Source organism: Capsicum annuum, chromosome 2, assembly GCF_002878395.1.
Source record: "Capsicum annuum cultivar UCD-10X-F1 chromosome 2, UCD10Xv1.1, whole genome shotgun sequence".
In the NCBI taxonomy this organism is placed as follows: domain Eukaryota; kingdom Viridiplantae; phylum Streptophyta; class Magnoliopsida; order Solanales; family Solanaceae; genus Capsicum; species Capsicum annuum.
The window spans coordinates 129,986,690-129,995,094 of record NC_061112.1 but is presented as its reverse complement, the minus strand read 5'-3'; the positions used below and the strand labels follow the sequence as shown (position 1 = coordinate 129,995,094).

The window sequence follows — 8,405 nt, the reverse complement described above, 5'->3', positions numbered from 1 at the left end:
GTGTTCGGGAAGGTTCGAATACACATATTGACACCGAAAACTTTAAGGTTCTTCTTGATCAAAATCAAAGAACTTAGCTAGCTTCTTGGTTTCAAAGGTGTTATACATTTCTTATGTAGTTTTACTTAATCTACGTCGGATTTAACGAATTTCGAATCACCAAATATTTGCACCTAGGTCTCAAATCACATTCTTAAGTAGTTCAATTTTCTGTATATGATGCCTCCTGATGATAGTAATCATCATGCTCTAAGCACTTTTTATATTCTCATTATCCTATTTTTCCAGTACATGTAATTAACAAAAGTGAGTGAGTGATCAAGTATGATCCACCACTAATTAACATGTAATTAAATTAAAATAATGGCACTTCCACACTATTAGTCCATCTTCTCGATCATCAATTAAGTGAGACAGTGAGGCTAAATCAGACTTAGACCTCCCAACTAATCCTAATAAATTACTAGTATATCTTTTCCAACTCATTTACATATATATACTACCTAATATAAGGTTAAAAATATGCCAACATGATTATTATAAAGTCAAAGATCTCAATTCTGGACCCATTAGAAGGAAAACCATCCTTTTCAGGATCCTTTAAAGCAACCACAGACATCTTATGTTCATGCATGACAATATGATCTTATAATTTATAAAAAGAGAAAAGCTAATGAAATAATTTAAAAAGAAAACAAGATTTTTTTTCTCATGGAATTTATTTAAATCTGATTAAGATGTTTTGCTTCTGCAAAAACTATTGATTACTGGCTCACTCTATAAAATTTTATGTGACATACTTTTATTTTTAATAATCTATCATAAAAGAATGGTATTTTTTTAATTTGCAAATAATTTGATTTTAAAACTTCTCATTTTACCTTTCCTAAAATTATTTATAATCATACAAACATTTATGAATTGTCTTAGACATAAATCTATTTATTTTTCACTTCTATTATATATGCAGTTAGATACCATTACCGTCACATAATTTTTTTTTTTTTTATTTCCCATCCGATATCCGAAACCCCCATTGGAGCCCGACTAATCCGGATTCAAACACACAATTTTTATTACCAGCTTTAAATGCAAAATGATGCGCATAATACTATCTTCTTCTTTAAATGCAAAATGCTGCGCATAATGCTATATAACCACAAAAAACGTACTGTTTATACTCATATTATTTTTATTAAATATATATATATATAAAATATTTTCTACTTGCATAACTAAAACAAGATTATTAATAAGAACATTTTTCTAGAAATGTTTTCCTCCTCCATATCAAACACACCATAAAAAGAGCATTTTCAGAGTCAAAAATTATATTTCTAAAAAGTATTTTCTATTCTGTAGCTAAACACTAAAATGTAATTTCTGAAAAATATTTTTCATTCACCAATTAAACACTAAAAATTATTTTTTTAAAAATATTTTTTAATCAATAATCAAATATAAAAAAATAAATAAGAAATTAACTTATTTTTCGTAAAAATATTTTCTACCAAATTTTCTCTGATGGAAAACATTTTCTTTCCTACTAAACACACCCAAAATGAAAAACTGTCGGTACACTTAAAAAAATCTTCCAATTTTGCATCTTTTTTCATACTGATATTCTTAAAAATAATTTCATAAAAGAAAGAGTGAGGACAAAGAGATAATGGTACTTGGAATAAAAATCAAATAATTGAAGGGTGAAAAACGTGGGGCCCACTCCCATATTATGCTAGAAAAAAATGGTTAAAGGCTCAAAAATCTCTCCATGTGCATTTCTTGCCATTGCTCCATCATTGCTTGCTGGCAATTTCAACTGAAAGAGTTCTCTATGTCACGTTCTTGAACATGTCTTTGTTCTTCTTTACACCCATTTCTTTTGCTATTTGAGTTTCATCTTTTTCCTTTTTCCACTAAGGTGAAAGCAGCGAGAGTTTAGTGCATCGAACTGTCCTTCTTGTTAGTTGAAAATAGCAGGTGTTTTAGTGCACCGAGCTGTTCTTCTTGTTGGTTGAACATGGATTCCAGGACCCTTCTTGATTATGCTTTGTTTCAGCTCACCCCAACAAGAACAAGGTTGGTTTTTTTTCCTTATTATTAATAACTTTTTTAAGCTTGTGTTGTAATGGGAACTGATAAAGATTTGATTTTTTCCTGTTTTTGTTTTGTGGGTATTGGTAAAGATGTGATCTTGTGGTGTTTTCTGGGAGTAAAAGTGAGAAATTGGCATCTGGGTTGGTGGAGCCTTTCATTTCTCACTTGAAATTTGCCAAAGATCAGATTCCAAAAGGTGGGTATTCAATCACTTTGAAGCCACCTTCAACTCATGCTTACTGGTTCACCAAAGCCACATTCCTAAGGTATATTTTTCTATTTGATCTTTGACAAGTTTTATAGTAGTTTTGTCATTGTTCATTAGTACCAACATGTGGTATTGCTGAAAGTTTCTTGCAGATGGTCTTGCTGGTCTTGCTGGTATATGTTTGATTGGTTTTGGTGAAGGTCCTAATTAATGCAGAGATAAAAAGGAGAAAGATAATGTAACTAAAAACTTAATGCAGAGATAAAAAGGAGAAAGATAATGTAACTAAAAACTTACTTTATGTCCCCTTATTGGCAAATTGGTCATAAAGCATCACTAGATTGTGATTATGGGTTAAAAAGTAAACTAGATCTTTATGTACTAATTGCTAATAACTTCACTTAACCAGCTATAATTGCTCACTGAACTGAATTAGACAATAGTCTTCCTTGTTGTCGTGTACTCACTGTCTTCAAGCATAATCCTTTTAGAAACAGGGTAGTGTTGTTTTAGCAGATAATCATTTCAATGTTCTTTTGCATATTGGAAGCTATACTCTAATTGCAAACTATTAGGAAACTGAATACTAAAGACCGAATTCTTGTTGGATCTAGCATAAATGTGTGCTGATGCAATGGAAGACTCAATTTTATTTATTTATGTTCGTGGCAGATTTGTACGCTTTGTAAGTACACCTGAAATTCTTGAGAGGTTTATGCGATTGGAACGAGAGATCTTACAGATCGAGAGTTCCATTCAATCCAATGAATGCTCCAATGGCAATTCAGAGGAAGGTATGTTCAAGACATACTGATAGGTTCCTTCTGTAGACATCTGATCAGATAATTGCAACACTTTTTGTACCTTTCTCAGTAGAGTTCATACCATATTCAGATTGGCTCTAATGTTCATTTGTTGCTTCACTTGCAGGAAGCTCACCAGCTAGTGAGAGCACCAGGAAATCAAACGATTCGTTCAAGGTATTTTACTTGATCGCAGTTAGACTTTGGGCTAGTTTTTTCCTTTTAGTCTAGTAGCTCATTTGAAAATTTCACTCTGATGGAATTTTCTAGGCAAAATCTGAAGTTGAAGAAGCTAATAATGCTGCACCAAAAGAAAACTCCAAGTAAGTTATCTTCCCTTTAAAGCAGCAGGGAATTCTCAATCCATATTTACCTGAGAGTCTTACTGAGTTCTTCCTTTCTATCATTTCAGGATTCACCTTCAGCGTCACCTGGATACCCGAAAGGCATTACTTCGGAAAGAGCAGGCCATGGCTTATGCACGTGCAACAGTTGCCGGCTTTGAGATAGACCAATTGGATGATCTCATTCAGTTTGCTAATTCTTTTGGTGCCATACGTCTTAGGTATGATAGGGAATAGTGTCTTCATAACCTAAGTTTTATAGCTTACACGCGTAGATAAAGAAAAACAACTGGTGTAATTGGATCGCCACTGTTTGTCTTTGACTACTTTAGTTGGAAGAAATACTTGTGGCCGGTTACAATCATCCTTGTGAACCTTTGTTCCACTCTGGTGTATAATAGAAAGCGGAGTCTGGAGGACCTGTGCTGTCTAACAACCAAAGGAATCTCTTTTATGGGCAGTGCAAAGAGCATCAGACATTGTTATGCCCATTTTATATTGATTTCAAGGGAAGCATCTCCTATACATGGAACTAGGAAACTCCTAGGTGTAGCTCTTGACAATGATATAACAACAAGCTTCTACGTCTTTCACTGTATACATAATACTATATGGGAGAGGATGTCGAGATTGAGTCAACTGTTATAGCTCCACGCTTCTTGTAATTTCAATTTGTGTTATCTTTCTTGTAGGGACGCATGCCTTGACTTCAAGGAACTTTACAAGCAAAAGCACACAGATGGCCAATGGATGGATGAGGTAGCTGCAATGAAGGCATGTACCCCAGTGGATCTATCGTACTTGGGAAATCAAAGTGTTATTCTTGCATATGACAATAATGGCTCTTTGGATAGTTCTGACTCGAAGGAATCAACAAACTCAAATGGTGTCAAAGGTATCCTACCTATTCTTTCCTAACACTAATTTACTCTACTAGATTTGAGTTTAGCTGGTAGTCCCGTTATCAGCAGAGTCCTAGAAGAAAGGACTTGTCATAAGAACTATATTTGGTAGTGTTATACGTACTGATGACCAATGATCAAGAAATTTTTTATTTACCAATGTATGGGCGTATAAATGTTGTGTTATACATACTGATGACCAATGATCAAGAAACATTTTATGTACCAATGTTATGTGCATATAAATGTATGTCTGCAACATTGACAAAGCTTTTCTTTGGTAACATCAACTGCTATATGTGCAGATGAGAATCATCCTGCATCAGATCCGTCCATGTCAGCAAAAGCTCAAATGCAGATGCCATGGCAGAACCAGATTCCTCCGTATATGTACAACTTTCATGGTCCGGCTCAACAGATGCCTTTTGCTGGCATGCATCCTTTACAATACTATCCAGCACACATGCAGTGGCCACAAAATGTAAATGGTTCTGTTAGGGACTCTCACAAACGATCAAAGAAGAAGGAGAAATCCAGTCTGAAAGAACATGATAGTTCAGAAGATGATGAACAAACGGAGTCGAGTGCCTCTGATTCTGGAACTGATTCAGATGAAGTCAGGAAGCATGAGAAAAAACATTCTTCAAGGGAGAACTCACGTGCTAAAAAGCACAAGAAGAAATCCTCAAAAACAGTTGTAATCCGCAACATCAATTATATTACTTCCAAGAGGAAGAATGAGGAAAATGATGGATCTTCTTACGATTCTTCTTCAGCTGAAGAAGATTCTATCAAAGAGCAGGTAGATGATGCTGTTGCAATACTGGAGAAACGCCGCAACTCAAAAGGAAGCAGAAACAAGAATAGAGGACATCAGGATCTTGATGTAGAGAATGAATCAAATGGTTATAGCAACACGGACCCAAATGAGGGCGTGTCACCAAAGTTATCTGAGAAAGCAAAAGGAAATGCACCTTGGGATGCATTTCAGAATATTCTGATGAGTCGTGAGGAGTCAAATATAAAAGGGGCAAGTGACCAACTACCTTTGAACTTCCAGGATGAAGGCTATGGTATCAAGAATTCTGGTGAGAAGGTCAGAAGAGACCATCTGACAACGGATGATTCTCTTCTCATGAGCAAAAGTTATGAAGAAAATGACACAAAGGTTAGCATGGTAGAATTTGCCAATGGTGAGGATAGGAGGCCAAATTTGAAGAAAGGAGTTTCTGAAGACGTGCATCTTCTATTTTCGCACACAGAACCATCAGGAGGCAATACTTTGGGAACTCCATCTGATTTTGGTTCCGAATCCTCTGCTATTAGAAATAGTAATGGGGAAGATTGGTTTGTTGTCAACCACTCTGGAAGTTCAGAAACTCAAGAGTCTAGGCGATTAATATTTGACAATGACAGTGGCATGTCAATTCAGAAAAGTTCCTCTCAAGTCGAAAGTGAAAGAGCTCCTATTGATGATTCTTTCATGGTACAATCTCGACCGTCTTTTGATGATCATTATGGCTCTCAGTGGAAAACAGACATTTGCATGGATGCAGACATGTTTGCTTCAGCAAATGCTGAAAATGGTGATCCAGCTGCATCTAAAACCAAGCTTAGTACTTCTGGGGCCAGTCAACCTGATGACCTCTGTGTGGTGCTTGCAAGAGGCCCAAGTTTGGATCCTGTTGACGCATCTTGGCAACCAGAATTGGATTTTCAGATTGAAGCTTCTTACACTCAAGTTGATAAAAAACCTTCTGTAGTTGAGACAAATAGTCCAACTGAAGAAAAAGTTCCTGTGAAAGGTAAAAGCGCAAGTAAGAAGTACGGTCTTTCAAAGACTGGGAAAGATGCACGGTCTAAAGTCTCGCCGGGAGCCCTGTCAAGGAGCAGGATTGATGCTTTAGCAAAGAGCAAGAAGATGTCTCCTCCTAACAAGCTGACAACCCAGAAGAGCAAATTAGATCGGGTACCACAATAACCAATAACATCGTTTTATCGTAGTTTTTGCCTCTTCTACTTTTGTCTTTCTTATATATCATACATGCTCATTGTTTATATAGGAGGAAGAAATGCGCAAGAGGATGGAAGAATTAGTGATCGAGAGGCAAAAAAGGATTGCAGAAAGAAGCGCAGCTAAGGGTTCGTCCCCAGCAGCTACCAAGAAAGGGACAGCAGGAAGTAAAACAGCTTCCCCAAAGATATCACCTTCATCCAAAGTTCACACCTTTCCAGTGCAGGTCAGGCATTAAGGAGAACGTCATCAAGGAAAACTATGATCTGAACCTTAAAATATTTGAGTGCTTCACGCGAACTTGGAACATCCACAACTCTTTTCTTCTCATTTATTTAGACATTCATGTCCCATCATAAGGTTTTGCCAGTATAGTTGATTGAGGCTTTATTATTATTTGGATACTGCTATTTGTTCATATGTTGTGTAAAGTTATTTGTAAATCTATCTGCTGTTTAAACTTGTAATGGCAAATCTTGTTTCTTTTTCGATAAGTGAAGATAGGCTTTGGGGCTTTGGTACTTTCTGGAGTTGTTACTATGTACTATGAACATCTGTCTTCCCATATTTATTCTTGATTCACATATACATTTGTATAATAATCACATTTTACTGTTAAAGCAGTTGCTTTATTGTCCTTAACTACTCCTGTATGTTCTTTACTTTCTTCTTTTTGTATATTATACGTCAGCAGCGAATCCAACCACGAGTTCAAGGTTTTTCAGCAGAATCAATGCTTTGAGTCGAACGAACCTTATGTGTGTGTGTAGACATACTTAGATATACACTATGTGATGACATATACTGCCAGATGATTCATATAGTCAATGAGGTTGAGGAAGGCAAGTCTTTGAGAGGATGATATATAAAAGGGGACAACATAGATCTGTACATTTATTTATTAAATGCTTGACCTGTCTCTTTACATTGATTTGGGGCAAGCATGTCCCAAATCACAACTCACGACTAAGACACACAACAAAGAAACTTCCATCCTTTTATACATTCTTTTCTGTTAATTTTCTATTCAGGATCAAAGAACCAGTTGTTTGAACAATTTTAGTTTATTAAGAGAAGCACCAGTTGAACTTTTCAAGATTCTTACTTGTCCAGTTGATTCAATATTCTTAATTCTGTTCCCAATGTCTCAATGACATCATCATCCATGACTAGTTTACCTTTTCCCCTTCATTGTACCCAAGTTTTCCAATTTAAGTTATACATGCTGAAAATGTAAGTCATTTGGTGTGAGGTATTAGTTTGTACCGGGATTATTTATCCCACCATTTACACTCTAATAATGGGATAAGTTTTCCCATATACATGGTGGGATAGGTTATTCCGGGGTAACTAATTCTGGGATTAATTATCCCGAAATAACTCTTTGGAATTTTTCAATAAAGAGGGTTCAAATAAACCCCTTTGGTTACAACAAAAGTGAGGCATTTCAGTAATGACTGACACAATATTTTCACAATAAATCCGATTGTATAAATATCTTTTATATCGTCCGCCCTTATTCGTCTCCAGAAGATTAACTAGCTGAGTGGCTGACATGTTTTTGATCACCAAAAAATACCCTGAATTTCAGGAGCTTAAGATAAAATTTTATCTAAACAACACATTAACAAACCCAAAGACTTAGGGGTCAAACACTGTTTAGCCTCTAAAAACCAAGAAAAATAATTTGAATAATTGACCTCCATTATTTTTAATTTTTTTTGGTCTTAACACTTTCTCTCTAATTTGGTTAACAAAAGAGAGAAGTGTTTGTCCATGAGATAAGTTGGATTAACCGATTTCCCAGTTGACTCCAGAGCTTATTGTTCATCATAATTATTATTCCTATTTTGCTGTGCACGTTATATGAGTCTTCTTTATCAATTTTCCTACAACTAATTACTACCTAATATTTTAATCAAAATCACAAAAACAAATTATTCTTTTTTAATGTTAATCTTAATACTGAAATCGTGAATGTTCTTCTTCCTCTTCCTCCTCCTCCTCCAACATTCTTTTAATCACATACATAATTAT

At 35.4% G+C, this 8,405-nt stretch overlaps 1 protein-coding gene across 1 annotated transcript; it reads left to right on the top strand.

The window, feature by feature from the left end:
• Nucleotides 1-1,645: 1,645 nt before the first annotated feature.
• On the top strand, nt 1,646-6,988 carry LOC107859424 (COP1-interacting protein 7). The gene is made up of 9 exons (XM_016704437.2): nt 1,646-2,079; nt 2,187-2,363; nt 2,978-3,099; nt 3,236-3,285; nt 3,379-3,431; nt 3,521-3,673; nt 4,145-4,347; nt 4,660-6,323; nt 6,418-6,988. The coding sequence occupies exons 1-9, from the start codon at nt 2,021-2,023 to the stop codon at nt 6,604-6,606; spliced, it is 2,670 nt and encodes an 889-aa protein (XP_016559923.1). The 5' UTR covers nt 1,646-2,020; the 3' UTR covers nt 6,607-6,988.
• The last annotated feature ends 1,417 nt before the right edge of the window (nt 6,989-8,405 follow it).

Bases quoted from the DNA above. Each gene is read 5' to 3' on its own strand.
- LOC107859424 (XM_016704437.2), top strand. From the start codon at position 2,021: ATGGATTCCAGGACCCTTCTTGATTATGCTTTGTTTCAGCTCACCCCA. The intron at 3,432-3,520 runs GTAAGTTATCTT...CTATCATTTCAG, and splicing joins GCACCAAAAGAAAACTCCAA to GATTCACCTTCAGCGTCACC. The intron at 4,348-4,659 runs GTATCCTACCTA...CTATATGTGCAG, and splicing joins AAACTCAAATGGTGTCAAAG to ATGAGAATCATCCTGCATCA.